The 25433-nt window shown below is 38.4% G+C and overlaps 1 protein-coding gene across 1 annotated transcript in view; it reads right to left on the reverse strand.

Moving 5' to 3' along the window:
- KCNH8 (potassium voltage-gated channel subfamily H member 8) overlaps positions 1-25433 on the reverse strand; it is a 303346-nt gene that overhangs the window by 132710 nt on the left and 145203 nt on the right. The window contains exons 5-6 of the mRNA XM_006161869.1: positions 21615-21742; positions 13728-13968 (exon numbers count right to left, since the gene is read on the reverse strand). Of these exons, the coding sequence (XP_006161931.1) occupies positions 13728-13968; positions 21615-21742 (369 nt within the window). The remainder of the gene's footprint in view (positions 1-13727; positions 13969-21614; positions 21743-25433) is intronic.

Genomic DNA, 25433 nt, shown 5'->3' on the forward strand with positions numbered 1-25433 from the left:
TAAAAAATTTAAGTATAAGTTTATGTTGTGCACAGAAATTTGAAATCTAGTTTTTCATAATATGCATTTTCCATAAATATTTTGAAGATTCTTTATACTTGCAAAAACAGGAAGAGGAGAGCATGACATAGCAAAATTCATCTTTTAAAGAAGTAAATGGAAAAAACAAAAAGCTCCCATTACTCCACAATAAGTTTCTAAATCAAGAGCTCACAATTTTCTTCTGGGTTTCCAAATTTAGTAACATTCCATTCTTAATGTTCTTGCCTTGTTCAGAACAAGTACCATTGTTTCATATTTTATGAGCACATTCTCATAGTCATTTTACAGTAATAGGTAAGTCACAGGGTGACATCATTTGAGATGCATGCTAAGGCAATTTTCCTCTATATTTGCCATCTCACAAACATTCAGAATTCAACATTCAAGTACATTGTGCAACACATTTTGTGTTTGCCAGGAAAATGCCAGCTCGTTTTCCTTAGAGCATTAAACCTAACGAAAACATAGGAATAAGTAACAGTATGCAATATCGACAATATTTTATTTGATTTACTCCATTACATGACGTGAGTCTGTATTATTATTAAAAAATTCAGAAAGCAACATGTAACCTAGAACTACAGAAAATGTTAGCACGGACAAAATGCATTTCAACTACAGCTTAATTGAGAAATAAAATCCTTCTAAGAATAATGTTATAACACTTTGAAAATGTTTTATAAGGTGTATATACGAATTATTATTTGGATTAATAAATTAAACCCATTCCTTCTTAATGATTCTCAATGTATTCGGAGCAGGGTCTTTTGCACTTTTGTTCCCTTTGCTTATCATATTCTTCATCAAGACATAGACTTGAGAATTTTCTCATTTTCATTTTGTCTTTATTTAAATATCACCTTTTCTTTTCTTTTTTAAATTCTCAAAGACTACACTTGTGCTCACCAGAGAAAGAGTGAGAGAAAGAGAAAGAGAAATAGAGAAAGCTGCCCCCCCAATGGGCCTGGTCACGCTGCAGTCCCTTCTCCTCCATTTCTCCTTCCCATTAGGATTTTGGGCAGGTGCACACATACACCCAGTACGTTCTTCATGCCACTGGGGGCAGGATTAAAACTGCCAGTGGCATGTGGGCTCCAGCTCCCCTGAGTATAAGGTCACAGGCCAGTCCTAACAGTCATATTTTCAATTTAGCCTCCCCAATCACTTTATTTACAATTGTAGCCTGTTTCTCCCCTTTCTCTTCATGATCTATTCATGACCATTTTTTTTTAATTTAAGAGACAAAAAAGAAAAATAATCTTCAATTTGTAATAATTAAGACATGGTTCAATAAACACAGTAGTTCATTTACATGGTGAAGTAGTTGATGACTGTTAAATATGTTTATAAATATTTATGAAACACAGAAAATACTTATATTAAAATATTACAAGGAAGGAAAGCTCCCCAAATGTACACAAACTATACTTACAACTATATTAAAAGAAGTAGAGTAAACATCCACCAGAAGGACATTGCATAGAACTAGTGGTTATTTTGGAATGGGTGTGACTGAGGACCATTTGTTTTTCTTCTTTGTTTCTATTTTGAAGTTTACATCATTAGCTTAATATATACACAAAGGAGAAATTAATCAAGAGAAAATATTTTTAAAATGTAATTGTAGGATCCAGGTTGTAAATGGGGGAGAGTGAAAGGAAGAAAATTAAGGGGAAAAAGAAAGAAGCAAAACATCTAAGGGACACGAAAATGGAAAATTATCTGTTGATGATAACACATATGAGATCAACTTTAATTGACTAATATACAGTGTATTCATGCTGGGAACATTCATTCTATAAGCTTTAATAATGTACAGTGGTTAGTGTCTAAAAAATAAATAAATTATGGAAAGAAAAAAATAGTACCCACTTAAAAACAAAACAAAACAAAAAACACTGCAAAGAGCATTTCTAATATTATTTGGTATCATTTGATGCAAGCCGTCCCTGGAGCACTGCAGATAAAGGATGCTTGATTTAGGTAGATGTGAGAACATAGTGTGGGAAAAACTTTCTCTTGGCTTTTCAAAAAGGATGCTGAGCTAAGTCCATGTAAGTATGTGATAGAACTTCAGCTCCTCTAACTGCCATGTGAGTCCCCAAGCCCTTGTGTTCCTGAAAGTTAGAGGTGTGGAATGATCCGGTGTATTTTAGTCTGAAGAATAGCTACATTATGAATCGAAGAATGCAGATTTTCTGAAAATAGAGGATATTAAAACAAACTGAAGAGATGTGGGTTTGATAAAATTGAGAGGGTTCAGAATATACCACCCTAAGATAGGCTGTTTTGGCTTATTGGTATCTTGGAGCTGAAGGCGCATGAGAATGAGCAGATGTAAAAACAGCTCTCTGACCTTCCCTTTTCCATCAAAAGCAAGTCATAAAGTTCCCCAAGTCATAAAATTTCCTATCAAATTTCCCTGTATCAGGAAAGGAACAACGTTATCACTGAAAACTGGGAGTTGTCACTGAAAGAGGTCTGTGTAAACAAGTCTAATGAAATAACCCTTATCTTCCATTAGTTTCCCCAATACTTCCTAGTCACTGTCTGATAATTTAATGCTTCTAGTCCAAGCCCCTTTGCCTTATCACATCCTCACAACATATTGTTTTTGGTTAAAAATTATGCTAAAGAGAGACCAGCGTATGGCGTAATGGTTATAGCCACTGGACTCCCATGTAATTGATAGTGGTTTGAGTCCCTGATTCAGGGGCTTAAAACTCATGCCAGGCATGTGTGTGTGCGTGCCCAAAATCCCTAGAGGAGAGTGGAGGAGAAGGAATTGTGGCATGGCCATTCCCCCTGGGGGGGGGTGATTTCTCAATTTCTGTCTCCCTATCTCTCTCTGTCTCTTAAGTGAGCACATGTGCTCTATAGCAAAACTCTCTCTCTCTCTTAAAAAAAAAATGAGCCTAAAGACTTCTTGAGGTTTTCATTTTCCTTATGAAACTCCTGTGTTCACACAATATATTAAATAAAGCATGTATAATTTTCCTGTTTGTCTACCTCGTGTTAATTGAGTTTCCAGGTTGAATCATAGAATTTAAGAAGGCAGAGGAAGCTTTTTTCTCTCCAACAACATCATTGATAATTTTTATTCAGCACTCCTGACTGGATAATGCGTAAGCCTATTTCATGATGTAGTTACCTCACTAAATCCTAATAATAATGCTACCATGCTGCCCTTTTTATAAGTGAAATATTCAGGATTTTAGTCCTAGTTTGGTCAGTAAAAAGCCAGATCTTGGATGAACTGCTTATCTTTCCTCCCTGTATAAGTAAATTAGATCTGCCTTAATTACATCACAAGGTTACAATAAAAATTAAATGATGTGAAGAAATAAAGATTGTGATACAGCAAAATTTGGAGAGTTATGACTAGAAGCATTGCTAATAAAGCATTATAATCAAATGGGAAAAAAATACACAAAATAATTATCAGAAATACAGTTCTTTGGGAATTCTGTTCATTAGTTGGAGTGAAATAATTTATTACTATGTAGATTGTGATTTAAAAGCACTAAATCAACACCAAATAATGGTGCTGATTGATGAATTAAAGTCAAACCCAAGATGTCTAAAAAGTCCTCTATGGGTCGTATTGTCCCTATTGAGAATTGGTAAACTAGAGTCACCTACATCAATGTAAGACAAAAACTTAAAAATGTAGCGTTGAGGAAAAAATGCCTTTGAAATATGGTTGGGATGTTTGGGGTTCTTACAATGACTGGGAAGCCTGAGGATAGGGGAGGAGGAGTTAGACATTCCATCCAGGACAGGGTGTCTATGCAATGTGTGATTTCTTGTTAACTAAACCGTCTGACTCAACTGTCTTGACAAAGGAATGTGTGGCTGTTTTTACATATTTTCATACCTCAGCTCAGGTCTGAATGCAGGAATTGTTAGGAAGCTACATAGAGGGATAAGGTCCAGCTGGCTTGCTATAAAACTCAGTTTCCTAATACTTTCCATTGTGATCTTTGAAATTTGTCGGCATACTTTCTCTACTTAAGGTTAGCTAGTTCTCAGCTTCTGTTTTTGCATATAAATGTGTTTGCTCTAAAGGACAGCTAACTTCTACTAGTTCTTTTTCTATGTCTGCTTGTACCTCTAACTGTTAAATTTGCTTATACTCCTTCGATGGGAATCATTGAAATCTGAATTTGGTCATGACAATTAAGTGCAAGCATTTATTTCATTATGTCTTTTAGTGTCCTTACAAATCGCAACATATAAGAATAATTTGCCTTATGTTCTTCACATTATAGTTAAGGTATTAATTTTTTAAAGACTAGGTGGAGAAGAAAGAGGCATTACAGTGTATTTGTTATGTAAAAGGGATCATTGGGTTAGAAACCATTGCTCTAGACCAATGTTGGCAAACTTTTTGTGTGAAGTACCAGATCGTGAACATTTTAGGTTTCGTGGGCAGTAGGATAGCTGTCACAACAAGTCCAATTTGCTGATATGCTGTGAAAGCAGAAATAGAAGATATTCAAAGAGTAAGAGTGACTGTGTCAGCAATACAATTTTATCTATAAACACAGGCTGCAGAGTTTGGCCTCTCACACTGAGTGTACCAGTCTCCATCCGGATCCCTCATCTCTACTGTTCAGTTCACTGAAAGCATCTACCACTCTGATTAGTGCTCTGTGCCATCGATGGGAATTTAGTTTGTTTTCATGGTATTGCTTCTATAAACAACACCTTAGTAAATTGAGGGTAAACTCCATACCTTAAGGTCTCCTCCCCCCTCACTCCTCATCCTCTGAGATCTGGCTGCTGGCCCAACTGGACCTCGTGAGCCCCTCATGACTGTTCTCTCATCTCATGGAACTAGCCCTTTTCCAAGGTTGGTCTGGATTCCAAAGAGCACCTCATTGTAGTGACCGCAGGAGAAATTGAGGGAAAATAGGATGTTGCTGTTTCAAATACCAGGGTGGACCCCAGCCCAATGTGGTACGAAGTAGCCAGACTTTTAGACACGATCAATGGACTTTTTCCTGCGAAGATGCCAGTGGACTTTCATTACCCTTCCTCAAGGCTACCTTCATAGTCCAACCTTCTGGCATGGCATGGTCACCCAAGACTTGAACCATGCAGCTGGCCATGTGGGATTCAACTGCCTTAACTTCCACACCATCTGCTGGCCTAATCAATTTTTAATTTTGTTTTTGCTTGCTTTTGTTTGGATCCAGTCTTTTCTCCTAGATTCACATCTCTTCCTGCTTAAGAACGTATTTTAGTGGTTCTTTAGTAAGAATCTGTGGATGCTAAAATTTGTGATAATACTTTCCTATGTCTCCTTCCTGGAGTCTAGTAAACTGGGAAAAGGAAAGAAAAGAAGGTAAAGGGGAGAAAGGAGGGATGAAAGAAAGACCTAAGGGAAGGAAGAATGAATGAATGCATGCATGAATGAAAGAGGAATAAAGGAAGACGTGAGTACGGAGAGAAAAAAAAGAAAAGAAAGGGAATCAGTATTTTCTCTAGCAAGACAGATATTTTCCATTATCTTTTGGCCTCTGCTGTTCCTCGGAAACTTGATTTCAGTCTAATTATTATCCCTTTGTAAAGATCTATTTACAAAGCTTTCTTTCTAGAAGCTTTGAAGATTTTCTTTTTAATCTTGTACGGTTTGTAGTATCACTGTATCATATTTAGGTGTGAACTTTTTTTTAATTTTAATTGACACATAATAATTAGACATATTTATAGGATACAGCGTGAGTTTTCAGTACATGAATACAATGTGTAATGATCAAGTCAGGGTAATTAGCATATTCATAATCTTAAATATTTATCATTACTTTGTGCTGGGAACATTCAAAATTCTCTCTTTTAGCTATTTTGTGATACACTATGAATTGCTAACTATAGTTACCCTATTATGTAATATTACACTAAAACTTGTTCCTCTTATCTCACTGTAATTTTTTTTTTTTTTTGAGAAGTTTTTGCTCTAGGGCGGGTGTACTTGCCAGAAAGACAAAGAAAGACAGACAGAGAGCAAGAAATCACCCCCCAGAGGCGATGGCCACGCCGCAATCCTTTCTCCTCCATTCTCCTCTCGGGATCTTGGGCAGGCATGCACACGAGAGTTTAAGCCACCAGGTTCAAGACTCAAACCACAGTCGACTACGTGGGAGTCCAATGACATAGCCATAACGCCAACTGCTGGTCCCCTCACTGTAATTTTTTAATCTGTTAATTGCCATGTCTCCATCCCTCCCTCTTTCCTCCTTTTCACGGCCTTTAGTAACAACTATTCTCCTCTCTATTTCTGAGGGAAACTTTTTAGTTTCCACAGGTGACTGAGAACATGTGATTTTTCTCTTCCATGCCTGGCTTCTAAACATATGTTTACATATCCCTTGAAATACAAAAGAGTGCTCATTTGATCTCAGGATTCATCTATTTCTTCTATTTTAGAAAATTCTCAGCTATTATTAATTGTATCTTTTCCCATTAGTCTCTTTATTCTCTTATTTTGGGACCGCTATAAAGTAACCCAGTGGTTTATGAGCAAAATAAATGTAAACAGAAAGCACCGTTCATACGATGTATCCTTTGGCATTTGACTTTCTGAAGTGTTTTTAGAGGGATCAAGTCAACCAGAGTAAGACCTTTACAGTGTAGCCTATGATTCTAAGACTCGCAATTAAAGTAGTGGATAATAAGCGTTTGCAAGCCACTTCCTAGAGAGGCTGGGCAGCCTCCTTTTCACGGCCTTTAGTAACAACTATTCTCCTCTCTATTTCTGAGGGAAACTTTTTAGTTTCCACAGGTGACTGAGAACATGTGATTTTTCTCTTCCATGCCTGGCTTCTAAACATATGTTTACATATCCCTTGAAATACAAAAGAGTGCTCATTTGATCTCAGGATTCATCTATTTCTTCTATTTTAGAAAATTCTCAGCTATTATTAATTGTATCTTTTCCCATTAGTCTCTTTATTCTCTTATTTTGGGACCGCTATAAAGTAACCCAGTGGTTTATGAGCAAAATAAATGTAAACAGAAAGCACCGTTCATACGATGTATCCTTTGGCATTTGACTTTCTGAAGTGTTTTTAGAGGGATCAAGTCAACCAGAGTAAGACCTTTACAGTGTAGCCTATGATTCTAAGACTCGCAATTAAAGTAGTGGATAATAAGCGTTTGCAAGCCACTTCCTGGAGAGGCTGGCCGTCAGATGACGATGGAAGAAAGTCCATTTTGTTTCCTTTAAAAAAATACATAGATTAGAGTCTCTGAAGCAGTGCCATGAAACATGAGGCCACGCATGATTATGTGGTAATTGTTTTTCCCTCCAGAATGATATATTAGTAACAAAAGACCCAACGAACAAATCAGGGACGCCAGTACAGGCGTGGTGTATATCACCCAGTAAGAGGTCAGGAGGTTCAGTATCTCAACTCTCCGCTCTCACGACTTTGCAGCTTATCTCTCCTAGTGATTGTAAGATGTCTGTAGTAGTTACAGAGATTCCAAAAAGGAAGGATAAAAGAATAGGGGTACGAATATTTTCCCTTGCATGCCTCCATTTTTGTTTTTCAGTAAAGAGAATTATTTTCCTTGCATGTCTCTCTTTATTCAGTGAAAAGATTTCTCCTCACTCCCATACCATACATGTATTCCCTAAAAGGATATCTTTATGCCCTATCGCATAGAACTTGTCATAAGTGTACCCCTACATCAGAAATTGACTAAAGGTAATAACATGAGTACTGGCTCAGAAAGCTCATAATTTATTCTCTGAGTCTGTGCTTATTGCTAAGTGTTCACAGTTGGATTCTTTTTTTATTTTTTTCGCCAGGAAATGGAGGAAGTGAGTGTTAAAGCTAGGGATATATAAGAGTTTCACCACCCAGACTGTAGAGATTCAAACTATTAATTTCTGTATTTATGGAAGAAAGAAAAAGAAATGAGTCCTCTTTCTTTCATTTTCTGCCTGATTGCCATAAAAAAAAAAAAGAAAAAGAAAAAGAAAGTAAAAAAGAAAGAAAAAAAGTAAGTTGAGTTGAAGTTTTCGCTGAATGGAATCATAGCAAATGAGTGTATACCCCTAAACAAGACAGATTATTCAATAGCCAGGAGACCTTAGTCTGCCACCAGTTAGAAATGACATCTTGAATATATTTCTAAGGCTCAGTTTCTTAACCTACAAAATAGGAAAAATTGGATTAGATAAATTACTGTTAGGTCAGTTCTCATTTTAACTTTATATAAGGCTTTGAATGAACAGCTAAGTTATAAATGATGGTTTTGAAATGAAGCAAAGTTTTGACTTTATAGCCAAACTTTGTAACTCATACCCAAGCCTTATACCCTATAGATCCCAAAGAGCTAATGTGCCTTCCAAAATAAGAGAGTACCTAGAAGAGATTCAAGCTTATCATTCACATTTAAATCTTTGCTAACAAAATTATAGTCAGACACAGCAAATCTATCTGGGAAGAATGTTTTGAAGTCAGGCTTCCCACAACTGTATTACTAAGTGGTCTGGGAGAAATATATTCTGAGGTAAAAATAAATTGTAGAGATGTTGGGTCAATCACATTTAAATAGATTTTTTTTTCATCACTGAATTTCTTAGAGGATTTACAATGCTAAGTGTATTGTAAATCTTCAAAAGATATATTATTTCTTTTTTAGGTTTTTTTTTTTTGGGGAGATTTTTGCTATCGGGCATGTGTACTTGCCAGAGAGACAGACAGATAGAAAGTGAGAAATCACTCCCGGGGGGGTAGCTACACTGCAAGCCCTTCCCCTCCACTCTCCTCTTGGGATTTTGGGCATGCATGCACACACAGCTGGCATGAGTTTAAGGCACCAGGTCTGAGACTTGAACCATGGTCAACTATGGGAGTCCAGCAACGTAACCATTACGTCATCTGATGGTCCCCGAAAGATATATTATTTCTGTTATGACTTAAATTTTACAGTATTATGATTCTCATTGAATCCAAAGCTTACTTATTTATGTTTTGCCAGTACTAACTCTATTTTGAATGCTTTGACAGCATAACTCCATTTTGAGCGTATGAGTGTTTGTTATGCTACCCCTGCTGTAACTGAGAAAAACAAACCGATGGCCACCTTGCTAATACATCACTAGTTAGTGAATGCTGGGACATCCCCCTTTCCATCATTTGCAATGTTGATGCTGAGATAACATGTCTTTTAGGGTTATAAATGCCGCTGCTGCTGAACTGCTACCTGAGACTCATCTCATGGTGACTCTATTCTTACTGAATAGCCTTTCAATAAGAGAAGTGCAGCTGAAGGCCCTGTCTGATCATTAGGTCCCTTGAACTTCACCACTGATGACTTGAAGGCATTCTGGACTCATTTGAGTGTCACCTTGAAGCGACTGGTCTTTCAGACCAAGTGAAGATTTCTCCCATGGACACACAGAATTTGGTTTGTTGTCAGTCTGCTGTGCCCACATGCCCCACCTTTCCTTTTACTTCCTGGCTTTTTATTTACTTGACTGTGTGTTTGCCCATTCTCTCTCTCTCTCTCTTTCTCTCTGTGTGTATGTGTGTGTCTTTGGCAATACAAGTTAATTCATTCCAGAACTCTCTTTGTTCCATTTGATGTGTCATTTGAGGAAGGTGTAAATAACTTGTTAAATTGTTGTCAGGTATTGGGGAAATGGGATCACCTTTGTTCATCCGGAAGTGACAATCTCCCGACTTTAATTTTGATAATGAACCCTTGGTTCTCATGATGTACTTGATTAGTCTCCCTTTAAAATGCATCACACTGCCTTCCATTTATGGAGTTGGTACAAATAATAAAATATCAAAAAAATGATCTTTTAGCTGTATGAATACCCTCCTTTAGCAAACCTTGTTTAAACTATTTTTTTTTGAGAGGTTTTCGTTGGAGGGCGTGTGCACTCGCCAGACAGACAGAGAGAGACAGAGAGACAGAAAGCGAGAAACCACCCCCTAGGGGGGAGGGCCACGCGGCAATCCCTTCTCCCCCATTCTCCTCTCAGGATCTTGGGTGCGCACGCACATGCACCCGGCGTGAGTTTAAGCCACCAGGTCCGGGACTCGAACCGCGGTTGACTACGTGGGAGTCCAGCGACATAGCCATTACACTAACTGCTGGTCCCTTTAAACTATTTTTTAACAATTCTAATCCAGTTGATAAGATTCCATTATAATAGCATTATTCAAGAAACAGAAAGTAAATATCAATAATATGTTAAATATACATATGGATTTTGCCCCCCCACACACACACCTACACACACTAATTTAATAAACATTAAATGGTGTAAACACTATCTTAGCATTATAAGATATAATATTATAGGCATATTTCTGAATTTTATATTTAATATTCTTTTTATTATTTACAACTCTTTTCAAGTTAAGTTCACATTTTCCATAAATTCTCTATCATATGCATACAATATTATTTTTAACAGAGGACTTTACTTTTTTTTTCTGTTAAATGTTTTTTTTCTCTTTGCACCTCACATCCACTCTTTAAAATCCACTCCTCTCCTCATAGTCTCTGGTATCTACACTTATTCTCTCTACTATCATATCTTTGGACCTTTCAATTTCTGCCATAGAGTGCACACATTTGGTACATTTTGAGTGGGGATATACAGCATGTGTCTTTCAAAATCTGGCTCATTTTGCAGAATGTTCAGTCTTATAAATTAATCCACTTTAGAGCAAATGATAGAGTCTCATTTCAATGGCTGAGTAATATTCCATAGTAGATATATGCCACAGTTTTTCAACTCAGTCATCAGTTTGTGAATACTTTTGATTCGTGTCTTAGCAATAGTGAATAATATTGTAATAAACATGGATCTGCATGTGTCTTTCCAACAGAGTGTTTTCCTATTTTCTGGGTAAATACCAAGGAATGAGATTACTAGGTCATATGGTAGTTCTATTTATATGTTTTTGAAGAATCTCCATATTATTTTCCACAAATGTTGCATTAATTTGCAATCCCAAAACAATGCAAGAGGGTTTCGTTTTCACCACAGCCTCACCAGCACTTGTCATTTTTTTTTTTATTTCTTTGATCCTAGCCATACTTACTAGAGTTAAATGCCCAAAAAATTCATTGTGGTTTTGATTTGCATTCCTCTAATAACAAGAGACTTTGAACATTTTAAAAAACATCCTTTTGGTCACTTGTAAATGTTCTTTGGAGAGTTGTCCATTCAGTTTATTTGACCATTTTTAAATTGGGTTATTCATTTTTATATGGATGAGCTGTTTGGTTCCCTATATATTCAGGCTATCAATCCCTTGTCTGAGGAATTGTTTGCAAATATTTTCTCCCATTCTGAGGGTTGCGTTTTTTCCTTTAATTGTTTCCTCTGCTGCGAGGAAGCTTTTTAGCTTGATGTAATCCCACATGTCTATTTTTGAAATTATTACTGTGATTTAGGGCATACCCATTATTCCTAGTATTTTAACTTATTTCTCAATGATCACTTTTAGGTCATCCTTATAAAATATTTCACAGAATGAAGGTTCAGGAAAACATATTTGGAAGAAAAGTTAGTTTGAATAATTTTTCCCAATATCAGATAATTAATTTTAGACACATTTACTCATTTAAGAGAAAAAAAAGAGGAAGAAGATAACCATAGGAAAGAGCAGGGGATTTTTTTTTTACTGCTTATAAAATATGTCAGGCAACTAGGGATTTTAGGGAGAAGTCACACTAAAACTCCTGGCATACCAAAATCTCAAATTTTAAAGTAATCTTCATGGAAACTAAACTGCATGAAGACAGACATGGGTCCCATTCCTTTGTTACATAGCTAGAAATGGATGAGTATTGCTTGTCAGGAGAATCATTTTGCTGTCCTAAGTAACAAGTGACAATAAGAGAGAACACAGAAGAATCAAGAGATAATGATCAGAGCACAAACAGTCTCCATTGGTTTAGGAGAGAAACATAGTGTTACACAACTTATGAAATATTTGTCATAGGTTTGAGTTCTAATGAGAATAAGCAAATTATTATCTGCTAGTGAGCTCATAGTACCAGAAGTGGCTTCTAGGTCTTTGGAGTTCCCAAACTTTAATAATCAGGAAGAGTGGAAAAGAAAGTTCAATACAACTTTGTCTCAGTAACAAGATAAAATATTTGTTAAGCAGATACTTGCATCTATTATTTCATGAAGTCTACGAAATAGTTATTACAGACAAGAAAACTCAGGCTTTGACAGGCTAAACGCCCAAATGGTTAAGCACTTTGGTCAAATCATGAGGTCGTTTTAAGTATGCTGATATGTGTGTATAACATGGAGGGTGAGAGGAGACACCAGAAGTTCACAAAGTCAGAAGAGATAAAGCCACAGTAGATGGGCACATAGGCACACCCAATTTGACTACGTTTTTCATTTTAAATACTGTTCAGATTGGAATGTTGTTATTTGCCATTTAAAAAGTGATTTATTAAGTCCCTTTATGGCTATATATTTCTAACAACAAGAAAAAATGGTTTTAACTAAATAACAAGAATAATAATAATGAGTGTCCTTGAATTAGTTTAGCCTTACTAAGTTGCCTAACTAGTCAACATTGCCATCTAGTGGCCCAGACATACTGCAGCTACCATTTCTAGGGTGGGAGCAGGGGGTCCTACCAGGGGTCTCGGCTATGTTCTGTAGGAAAAATGTAAATCATGACACTAAAGCCACACCAAGAGCGTATGAGGTCATCCAGAGCAAACATGAGTTGACAACTCATCAGAGAACCTTTTGACCCCAAAGTTTTAAAAGCTCGGCTGAGAAAAATCTACTACCACCCTTGAAACAAGATTTTCATCCTCACTTATTTCCTATTCCATTTCTTGCTCCTTTGTTCACCTACTTGAAAGTATTTTCCAAACACTCTCTCTTTACAGGAAGATGTTTTCCTACATCACTGGGATCAGGTAAAGAAGTAGGTGTCAGTTGATAATGATGGCCAAGAAGTGACAGGGGGAGATCTAAGCCTTAAGAGAGACCAGAATCTATCTTAGATGAGCAAAGAAGAGCTAGGCTTTGGTCCAAGCAAGACAAAGGTTTACAAGACAAAGGTTTAAAAAAGTGTCACAGTTGCAGCTTCAACCAAGGTTCCTAATATTCGAAAGATAAATACTCTTAGAAAACTTCTCTTGAGGCCTGTTCTTCAATTAAAATCCAAAAGACTTCTGATTGACTGGAAGGCTTACGTAATCTCTTGCTTTTGCAACCAGGCCACTTATTGAAATTGCCATCAACGAGGTGAAAAGGCATAAAAAGGTGTGAAAGGGCAGGAGGAAACACCACACCCAGGAATGGACCACTTTCAGCACACGGCCGGTGGGCTATTGCCAAGCCCCATCGCTGACCTTAGGTAAAGATCATGAAGGATGGGAGCGTACAAACAGCCCATCCCTTAAGTCTTTTTTTCTTGGCCATTTTTGGTGAAATAAGTATAGAAAAACAGAACATCAGTGTAGATCTGTTTGAATAAAGGAACAGTGGGAAAGCTGGAAGAGGCAATTTTCAGAAATCCAAATGTGTGCTTCTTCAAAATTTGCATCAGAGGCTTAGTCATGCCCATGCAAATAGCTCTTAGTTCAAATTCATGTCAGAAAAATGGGGAACACACTTACTTCCCATATGCAAATCTCCTAGGAAGGCAGCCAGGGGTTCTTACCTATAATAAAAAGAATTTCCACTGCGATGTCACTGACCGCTGTGCTCCGCGTTGTGGACACGTCGTCATTGCCAATGAAGCAAACGTTGTAAGGGACAGTCACGGCAACATAAAACGTCGCCAACAAAATAAGCCAGTCCCAGCCAGCTTTAAAAGTGCTAAAATGCAAAAGTATGAACTTGGACTTTTTTGCATCCGAAACTTTATACTCCGGAAATGCTGGTTTATCTACAAAAACATTCTGTGGATAAAGACAAAAAGGAGAGAGGAGAGAAAAGCCACATTAGAAATAAGGACCACTCTGCCTTAATTAAGCACACACTTCTGTGAGGAGGATCATTCCTGCGCACAACGTCTTACAAGTGACTTCTCAAAGCTGATGGTGTGCAATCTAGAAATGTATCCACTAAAACTGAGCAAAGATCTTGGTTATGCGTAATAGGATTGTATAGGATTTAGTCATGTAGGTTAAGGGCGTAATTCAGATTTCGTTCATGAAAAATCCAAAGACTATTATCTAAAATGTTACCTAAAAACATCCATGGTTGCAAGTATAATCTTACATACATTATAAATTGGGAACCAGCAGTTAGCGTAATGGCTATGTCACTGGACTCCCACGTAGTCGACCGCGGTTCGCGTCCCGGACCCGGTGGCTTAAAACTCATGCCGGGTGCGTGTGCGTGCGTGCCCAAGATCCCGAGAGGAGAATGGAGGAGGAGGGATTGCGGCATGACCATCCCCCCTGGGGGGTGATTTCTCACTTTCTGTCTCTATGTTTCTCTCTGTCTCTCTCTGTCTGGCGAGCGCACGCGCCCTATAGCAAAAACCTCTCCAAAAAAAAAAAAAAGGCTATGTTTTTATGCTTATTGCCATGGGGACATTCTGTATACTTACTGTTTTTAAGATGACAGTCTTTTCTAAAGAATCTATTTGACTGGAGATACTGCTAATTATAGCAAAGGTACCATTTATTTTTTCAGAAAGAATAGATTAGCAACATTCTATTGTAAACAGCTGTGGACATGGCTTTCAAAGTCTAACCAGATCATATATGCATTTTTGCATCGTGGTTATGGGTGACATTTCAAGTTGGGACCCTAAATCTCATTACTTTGATTGATACAGATACATTCTGACATTGGCCAGCCCTCATTCAGGTAGCAAAGTGAGAAACAGTTACTCAAGAGTTATTATTTAAGTCACGGGAGGAAAAATGAATGTTCACCATGCAGCTGATTGAATGCAGAAGAGCTGGAGTTTTCGATAACTGCAAAAGCACTTCACTATGAAGGCAGTCTAAATTGATGAACAATTTCTCTATGGCTGGGAGACAAAGAAAGGCTCAACAATAGCCTGCGAGAAAATTTGACAAGCCTGTGACCAGATACATGCAGACCTTGCTTTGACCTCAATTAATGAAAAACACAAGATAGGTAATGGAAACTTAAATTTGAAAGTTAAGTTGAATTAATAGAACAATGGAAAGTTTTGGAATACATGTTACTTGCAGGTCAGTGTTATTTTCCTGTCTTAGTCATTAAGGGAAGGGCAGAAAAATGTGGGGTGTTCAGGGAGCCCTAAAGTATCCTAGGATTCAAGAGCAATTCAGAGATCAGAAATACTAAGCTCTTGGTGGTGTCTGACAGTGCCTAAATAGTTCTGCTGCCTTAATATACATGCATCCTCTGTCTGGCATCTCTTTTTGGTAGGCATTCCCGACACATGTTTCTACTCAACCCACCCAGGCTCCTCATAATGCCAGTTCCTCATGGTGGGGCACAGTGCCTGGTCTCCCATTTGTCATTTCATCTGTTTCGTCCAATTCTCTGATATTTGACCAGGCTTTTCTGCCTCATTCTCTAGTTTTGAGGGGTAAGTTTCAAAGGCGGACTTTGGCATTAACCTGAGAAGAGAACATGAAGTTCTGCTGTTGAGCTTCTCACCATGTTCAGGCTACACACAGAAAGAAGGAGTTCGGGTCTGCAAGTGCTCATTTCTGCACTTCTACTTATGATAGTATTCAATGGAATCACCTATATTTTTTCCTAAATATGTACTGCAATAAAATTATCAGAAGCCAAGGGAATATCTCATTTTCTATCCAAATAGTCTTTTCTATAGGGTTATAGAAATTAAAATTTCCTTTGTTTGAGAGAGAAGCCAAGTCTAGGGGTGAGGGTTGGGACAACTCAAGGTGTATTCTCTTTGGATTATGATGATTACATGAAGCATGAGTGATACTGATGCAAAAATGGCAGCAGTACTTCAGCTGTCTCTTCATATCGGGAAATAAATCACTCAAATTCGTGTGTGTAGGCTACTTGAAACATATTATTAAAAAACTAGATTTCAATATATTTCAAGTTAGACTTAAATTTTGAAATGTTATTCAGTCAAATCCTGCTTGTCTTTACACAATTATCTGAGTGAAAAAAAAATAGATGTTCCTCTCTCCCACCACAATATTTGTGAAGTTTATAAAAATACCTTTTAAATGGAAGAGCATTTCTTACAATTGTGAAGAGAAGTAGAAACAATTGTAAAATTATGCTCTTGGAAGAAAGTAGGGAAGAAGGCATATTGTTTACAATCCTCGAACATACAGAGCTTACCTGAGGGAGACTATAACCAGTTGGTTTAGATTTTAGGTATATATTATTTATTAATTTTGAAGTATATTTCTCTAGTACCAATGGTATTTAGCTGTTTAAACTGAGCCTATGAATTATTGAAATAATAGTTCTAATGCCAAATGAGGGTAACTGTTTCTTAAACTATTTTTGCAATATTTCTGTGAGCTGTTTTGTTTGAATGAACAAGGGAGTAGAAAAATGCTTTTACGGTGAATGTCTTTGACGACCACTGGCATGGTACTCTATTGGCAATAGTCAGGGGTTTATAGTGCTCTCCTTTCAAGCGCCCAAGGCTCTTGTGTGATCTTTACAACATTTCTTTGTGTTGGAAAAATTTTCACTATCTCAATCTCAGCTGCTAGACTGAGGGACAAATCAAGGAAAGGCTGACATGAAACTCCTTTTCCAAGATGTACTAGGCGAAGTAAGTACCAGGATGGAAGGGTGCTGCTTCCTGACTTCCAGACCTTGCTCAAGACCTGCGGTCATTTGCCTGGGGTGAAGCCACAGCGCTGTCTCAGAGAGGCAGCAAGGTAGAGGCTAACCTCCGTGGCTTTGAGTCTGAAGATAAGAGCCGGGTCTCCCAGTTGCTCTTTCTACTTTTGAGATTTTAAATAATTTTTTTTTTCCTATCACTAAAATAGGACTAGTAAAAATCGTAACGGGTGGTACAGCAGTAAATTGGGACATTCTGCAAAGCAGACCCACATTGGAAGGATACCAGGTGGCTTCCACAGGCCTCTGAGTACACTGGACACGGATGTGCCCAAGAGCCAGGCTGACTGAGTCTGTGGTGGACCTGGTGCTGGGACCCCGTCAGAGGTGGGGTATCTCTCTCCATCTCTCTCATTTATGGAACAAATACACTTTAAGAAATCTTGCTGTATGAGTCAAATATGATGTAAGTAAAAGGATTTAGTAAATATCAAAATGCTATACAAATGTTCAGAATTCTTGTGTGTGTGCCAATGTTGTTATAGCCAGAATTCCCCAAAGACGGATTGTCAAGTCAATACGCTATCCAGGTTATTTTCTTTTCTTCCCTTTCTCTTCCTCTATTGTAGTTATTCTACTGTGTTCTGGAAGAGAGATGATGACTAGGGCCAGTCCTGAGGCACACTTTACTTCAGAAGTAAGATGCTACTTATAGTGTCAGTCACAGCTATTTAGAGAGCTTTGAAGGGCATTATTTTCATGTTCCACCTTGATGTTTGTACTTAAGTGAATGTCATTTAAGCAAATCAGCTCATCAGTAGAAGTTATTTATTTTTAAGTTTTTGCTCTCGGGTATGTCTATTCCCTGGAGAGAGACAGAGATGGGGGGAGAATGAGAAATCACCCCCTAGCAAGGATGGCCATACCGCAGTCCCTTCTCTTCCAGTCTCCTCTCAGGATTTTGGGCACACATACGTATGTACCCAGTGTGATTTCCAAGCCGCCAGGTCCAGGTCTTGAAAGCAGGGTCAGCTATATGGGATCCAGCTCCCTTAACCTCTATGTTACCGGCTGACTCCAGAAGTTATGATTTTCTTTTCTTTTCTTTTCTTTTTTTTGGGGGGGGCCATAGAGCTTGCATGCTCGCCAGAAAGACAGAGACAGACAGAAAGTGAGAAATCACCTCACAGGGGGATGGCCATGCCATAATCCTTTCTCCTCCATTGTCCTCTCGGGATCTTGGGAACACACACACATGTGCCTGATGTGAGTTTAAGCCACTGAGTCCAGGAATAGAACCATGGTCGACTACATGGGAGTCCAGCAACATAGCCATTACACCATCTGCTGGTCCCCAGAAGTTAGGATTTTTAAAAATCACGTTTTTATGTACTATTTTCTACTGGGTTGAAAAATAGTCGAAACCACCAGCCTGATAGCATGGTGGTTAAGGGCGCTCGATCCCATGTGGCCGGCCATGGTTTGAGCACTGCCCCATGCTGGTGCATGTATCTGCACACCCAAGATCCTGACAGAATGGAACAATCGACGAGGAAGGATTGCAGCATGACCTCCCCAGTAGGGAGTGCATGGTCTCTCTCTCTCTCCTTGTTTTCGATGTCTTTCTCTCTGGTGAGTGCAGGTGCTCTATGGCCAGAAAAAAAATGATTGTAAATTAACAAAGAAGCAAAGAGAACCTCAGCATGCTCAGCAAATGCATATTAAAACTCACTGATCCTCGCTATGTCTAAATGACATTGACTACGGACTGTCAACGTCCAGCATTTCAGAATCTCTGAGAGTATTTGCCGAGGTGCTGGCTGGCCTGCACACAATCAAGCCCAAATGTGGCTGCCTTAATTTTTTTGGAGAACTTGTTTACTGTCACTCGGCTACTGTGCTAGCCGAAGGCAGGTGTAAACAGGGACCAGCAGGAGGATGAGAGATGGAGTAGTATGCACATTCCAGATCTCTCGCTGGATGCCGGGAAAATCCACGTGACACTAAGGCACAAGTATCTCGAGAGCGCCATATTGAGTCAGGGCTAGAAGGGCTTTTTTGTGACTCTTCTCCGTGCAAAGCACAACAGCAGGCTAAGGCGGATGGTCTGGAATACAAGTGAATCAGAACATCTTAGAGGCTCCAGAAGGAGTCTCATTGAAACAAAACCAGGTTTGCATTATTCTCCTGTCAGATCGCCACCCCCTGGGCTTACTCACCTTTCTTTTTTTGCTATGGAGAAATGGATACTTTGCGTATCTGATACATTGGCCTGTTTGATCAAGGCATAGAGAGCTTTGAAGGGCATTATTTTCATGTTCCACCTTGATGTTTGTACTTAAGTGAATGTCATTTAAGCAAATCAGCTCATCAGTAGAAGTTATTTATTTTTAAGTTTTTGCTCTCGGGTATGTCTATTCCCTGGAGAGAGACAGAGATGGGGGGAGAATGAGAAATCACCCCCTAGCAAGGATGGCCATACCGCAGTCCCTTCTCTTCCAGTCTCCTCTCAGGATTTTGGGCACACATACGTATGTACCCAGTGTGATTTCCAAGCCGCCAGGTCCAGGTCTTGAAAGCAGGGTCAGCTATATGGGATCCAGCTCCCTTAACCTCTATGTTACCGGCTGACTCCAGAAGTTATGATTTTCTTTTCTTTTCTTTTCTTTTTTTTGGGGGGGGCCATAGAGCTTGCATGCTCGCCAGAAAGACAGAGACAGACAGAAAGTGAGAAATCACCTCACAGGGGGATGGCCATGCCATAATCCTTTCTCCTCCATTGTCCTCTCGGGATCTTGGGAACACACACACATGTGCCTGATGTGAGTTTAAGCCACTGAGTCCAGGAATAGAACCATGGTCGACTACATGGGAGTCCAGCAACATAGCCATTACACCATCTGCTGGTCCCCAGAAGTTAGGATTTTTAAAAATCACGTTTTTATGTACTATTTTCTACTGGGTTGAAAAATAGTCGAAACCACCAGCCTGATAGCATGGTGGTTAAGGGCGCTCGATCCCATGTGGCCGGCCATGGTTTGAGCACTGCCCCATGCTGGTGCATGTATCTGCACACCCAAGATCCTGACAGAATGGAACAATCGACGAGGAAGGATTGCAGCATGACCTCCCCAGTAGGGAGTGCATGGTCTCTCTCTCTCTCCTTGTTTTCGATGTCTTTCTCTCTGGTGAGTGCAGGTGCTCTATGGCCAGAAAAAAAATGATTGTAAATTAACAAAGAAGCAAAGAGAACCTCAGCATGCTCAGCAAATGCATATTAAAACTCACTGATCCTCGCTATGTCTAAATGACATTGACTACGGACTGTCAACGTCCAGCATTTCAGAATCTCTGAGAGTATTTGCCGAGGTGCTGGCTGGCCTGCACACAATCAAGCCCAAATGTGGCTGCCTTAATTTTTTTGGAGAACTTGTTTACTGTCACTCGGCTACTGTGCTAGCCGAAGGCAGGTGTAAACAGGGACCAGCAGGAGGATGAGAGATGGAGTAGTATGCACATTCCAGATCTCTCGCTGGATGCCGGGAAAATCCACGTGACACTAAGGCACAAGTATCTCGAGAGCGCCATATTGAGTCAGGGCTAGAAGGGCTTTTTTGTGACTCTTCTCCGTGCAAAGCACAACAGCAGGCTAAGGCGGATGGTCTGGAATACAAGTGAATCAGAACATCTTAGAGGCTCCAGAAGGAGTCTCATTGAAACAAAACCAGGTTTGCATTATTCTCCTGTCAGATCGCCACCCCCTGGGCTTACTCACCTTTCTTTTTTTGCTATGGAGAAATGGATACTTTGCGTATCTGATACATTGGCCTGTTTGATCAAGGCATTTGTGTACAGCTAGGTATTCCCCAAGCTTACCATTTAAAAAATAAGGTGAAGAACTTCCCAATCTTAGATTGATTTCAAAATAGTTCTGCTTTTTCCAAGTGACTTTTTCTAATGTCACCGGCAAGTTAAACCCTGAGTGTTTAATCTGCCACCTATAGTTACACCCCTCCCCCCATGCAAATTAGTGGCATTAATATCATTCAAAAATTATCTTTGGATATCTACAACTCAACTGACATTGTTCTGAGTTTCTCAGTGATGGTGACGCCTCTTAGTGCTCAAAAGCAATTAAATGTGAAATCCTGAAAGACGCGTAGCATGGAAAGCTCTGAAAATAATCCCCTTCTGGAGATAGTTACTTGCTGAGTTCTTTGACAGATGAAATCCCCGGTTTCAGAAAGCAGCGCTACTATCATTTACTAAACATGCAACTTTTTCCAAAATTGCGTAATGCGTGGCATGGAATTGCAAATCGAATGTTTTACCTTGCGAGCTTTCCAAGGGCATCTTGAATAAAATGTCACGTTTTAAGTAATGACTTTGATTTGTTACAATCCCCTTGGATAAAAACATTAAGTGAAATTAGGTAAAACATAACAGAGATGGAACTAAAATTAAATTTGAACCGTTCGGACCAACGAACTACCCATGCGTAAGAGGACGTGCTCTGTCATCTTGTTTCATAAATTGTCACCAGCGTGTCCCCATCTGCAGCGTCCACAGTACCACGGTGTCCTGCAATAACGCTCTAATCTCCATGCTGTGATAACACTATGATTAAGCACTTTTATTACAGAAATGCCTCATGACTGCTGACCTTTTCCAGTTTGTTCTTTATAGGAAAGCACAAGGCAAAGTGGAAAAAAAAAATCTAGGAAAGCCAATAAATGAATAATTGGAGGCTTTCTTTAGCGCATCAAACATTGCCACCAGGGAAAACCAGCGTTCACAGTGTACACTGACCACCTACATTATTTATTTTCAATTTGTTCTTTTCTCTTCTCTGCAGGTGCCCAGAGATGTGATAAAGAACTGCGCGGCTCCGTCTCCGGGCTGAGTCAAAGTGGGTCCCAGCTCTTGATCTGCCTTTGGCTTTGTCTGGGGGAAAACAAAATTCATTAGACACCAACGAATGTATCCTTTCATTGCAAGAATGTCGAGTTTTGACAGTTCTCTTTCAAGAACACATGGCACATGTTTTCATCACCTAAAATGATCTTCTGGCTCCCAATGACGTTTAATTTAATTTTAGTCTGACTTATGTTTTATATTTTTATCATCATATTAACATGAACTTTCTTAGATTAAAGTGAGATAGCCATGAGCATAGAGGAACTCAAACAGTTTAGAAAAGCATACAAAGTATTATTGACTCCTTCCTACTATTCTGTACTCATCGTTAATTCTATGCTCAACATTTAAAAATTTCTTTCCAGAAAAGTACCTTTTTATTTTTATTTTTAGAGAGATTTTTTGCTATAGGTTACATATGCTCGCTAGAGAGAAAGAGAGAGACAGAGAGACAGAAAGCGAGAAATCAACCCCAGGGGGCATCACCACACCACAGTCCCTTCTCCATTCTCCTCTTGGGATTTCGGGCATACACACTCAGATGCCCAGTGTGAGTTTTAAGTCTCTGGGTCTGAGACTCGAACTGTGGTCAACTATGTGGGAGTCCTGCAACGTAACCATTATGCCACCTACTGGTCCCTCTTTCCAGAAAACTTTTAGTATGTATGTCTATATTTATAATTATTTTTCTTTGAATAACTGGAAGTTTATAATGAAAACTGTTGGCATGTTTTTTAAATATCAAATTAACTTGTCATTCCAAATCTGCACATTATATTAATAGTTCTCATTCATTTTTTAATGACTCATAGCATACTATGTTAAGGATATAACTAGTCCTGTTAGTTTTACTGTTTCCCTGTCATAAATATTTAGTTTTATACAGGATTTAAAAAAATCTGTATAGACAATCCAGCAATGAAAATGTTTTAATACATAAAACTTTGAGTTTGTGTGTCAAAATACTTCGTGAATAGATGACTGTAGTGGGTATGGACATTTTAAATTTAGATAGACATACTCCGAATTTTATCCCAACAATTTGCAGTCCAAACAAGTGAATGGATGTGTATACCACACACATCAAAATTGGAAAATATCATGAATACTGTCTAACCTTTTGATAGTTTAAAAAGTCATATTAATGTTTAAACTTAGTTTCTAAAAATCGTGAATGACCACATTTAAAAATATTTATTTATTTATCAATTTGTGTTTATTTCTCTGAAATCAATTCATAGTATTTTTGACAATTTTTGAATTGTCAAATTTACTTGCAATATCTCTTGTAGACTAAACTAGTTGCCATTTTCTTATCCTACATGTGTTAAAAATATCCCCACTTTGTTCCTTGATTTTGAGTTTTGTTTATGCAATATAAACATTTTTAATTTTTATGTTTCAGGCTTACCAATCTTATTTGTGCTATTTAGATTCATGAGGTTCATAGCTAAACTGTCTCCAAACAAAATTCATTTAAAAAAAATCTATGCATGTCTCCCCCAATATCTTTACTTTTACTTTTAATGTTTCTGAAATCTGAGTATTTAATCCAACTGGATTCAAATATTCGTCTCAGGGTCGGCAGGTGGCATGGTGGCTAAGGTGCTGGAGTCCTACAGGGTCGACTGTGGTTTGAGTCCTAGACCTGGCAGCTTGAAAAATCACAACAAAAGAATAACTAACTAACTAAATAAATGCTCACACATTTGTGTGAGTGCGATGTTGAGGAAGCCATATAATTATTATTGATGGCTACTGGGCCGAGTTCTAGTCTAGATCCTCATTATTTATCATTTCAATTAGTCCTCCTAAGTACCCTGTGAGACAAGCAGTATTACCATGCACTCACAGGTGAGACTGGAGGTCTTCTACCATGTCATACGGTCACACACTAGCAAGGTCAGCGCCTGCCTGTGAAGCCAGACGTGTCTACTGTCCCTACTCCAACCCCAGGCAGCACCAAGTCCCCTCATGATTTCAGTGACAGTTCAAGACAGCTGCTTTCTATCTAGTGTCACACAGCATAAGGTGTATCGCAGCCCTGCCCGTTAGAGTTTGGATTTCAAGTCGTTCAGGGCTTTAATGATCCCCCTTCCCTTGCCACTCTTGGATGTTTTAATGACTAGAAAACAGAGTGCTGTATCCAGCTAAAAGGTCTAATCTGATGTTACAGTTTTTTTTAAAAACTGCTCATGTTTTATTGCATACTTTGAAAGAATATTTAAAATGAAATATGTTACATTACTATAGACATCAATGACTAAATTCAGATTCAAAACACAAAGGATAATATCAAAAAGGGCCCCTTTTTAAAAACTCCACAGCTGAAAAAAGCACATTTCATTATATTGCTACAAGTAGAAATCAGGTCTTCTTGTGTCACATTTTTTTAATCTATATAGAACTCTTATAAATTGATTTGAAAATGTAATTATTACTCCATCAGGGGGTAGTTTTAAATATATTTAAATTTGAAAACTGCAAAAGAAGCTGGGAAATAGAGTTTCTCTCTGGACCACTGTGCACCTTACTGAATAGTATTAGTAAAAGTCTTTTCCTTAAACTAGGGGGACCAGCAGATGGTGTGTTGGTTAAGGTACTGGACTCCCACATGGCCAACCATGATTTGAGTCCTGGACCTGGCAGCTTGCTTTCTCAGTCTTCCTCTCACACTCTCTTTGTTTCACTCTGGTCAAATTGAAGAAAAATAAGGAAAAACAAATAAAATTCAATAAATCGTTTTAAAAATTCTATTCCTTAAACTAAATTTTAAGTGAATGATGATTGTAGTGATACAGTATTTAATATTGCAAGCATACTATGTGTTTTATTACTGTAAAAAGATTTTGCCAAAAAGGACAAAAAAGTAGTATCAGACTGTTTAAGAGCAGAGTGTGATAAAATTTTTTGCAGTGGGGCTGATAGGGACACAATTTTTTTTTTAAATTGTATTTCCTTAGAAACATTCAGAATGTCAACAAAACAGCTGCAACTTTTTTTTTTTCAATTACAGAGTGACATTCAGTTAACAGAACGATTATTTCGTATAAGCTGTATCAGAGACAACTGAAGATGAAAAAACTACCATCTCCACATATAACTAATTTGTGTTGTGCACCAACAAGAACCTGCTTTAAATTTCCATGCCAATTTACAACCTGGGCAAGGTTAGTGGCTATTGAAAATACCACCAGGACAGGGCTAGCTAAAGACACATTCAGTAGTGTGTTAACTACAAAAAAAGACACTGTACAGTTTAAAAACAAATCTTATACAGTCTTTCATTTCACTTTTTACTTTAAAAGGCGTTAGTTGTATACAGAGGGGTTAAATGCTTTATAGACAAGGAAAAAAAAAACTGCGCTAGAACCAACTTATTCATCATCTTCTTCTTCATCTTCATCCTCTTCATCTTCCTCTTCTTCCTCATCTTCATCTTCCTCCTCCTCCTTCTTTTTCTTGCTCTTTTCAGCCTTGACAACTTCCTTTTTTGCTGCATCAGGCTTTCCTTTAGCTCGGTATGCCGCAATATTCTTTTCGTATTTTTCCTTCAGCTTAGCAGCCTTCTTTTCATAAGGCTGTTTATCACCTGCAGCAGTGTTATTCCACATCTCTCCCAATTTCTTTGCAACATCACCAATGGATAGGCCAGGATGTTCTTCTTTGATTTTTTTTTTTCCTTTGGAGAGATTTTCACTATAGGGTGCATGCACTC

This window comes from Tupaia chinensis, unplaced genomic scaffold (assembly GCF_000334495.1).
Source record: "Tupaia chinensis unplaced genomic scaffold, TupChi_1.0 Scaffold139389_1, whole genome shotgun sequence".
Lineage (NCBI taxonomy): Eukaryota > Metazoa > Chordata > Mammalia > Scandentia > Tupaiidae > Tupaia > Tupaia belangeri.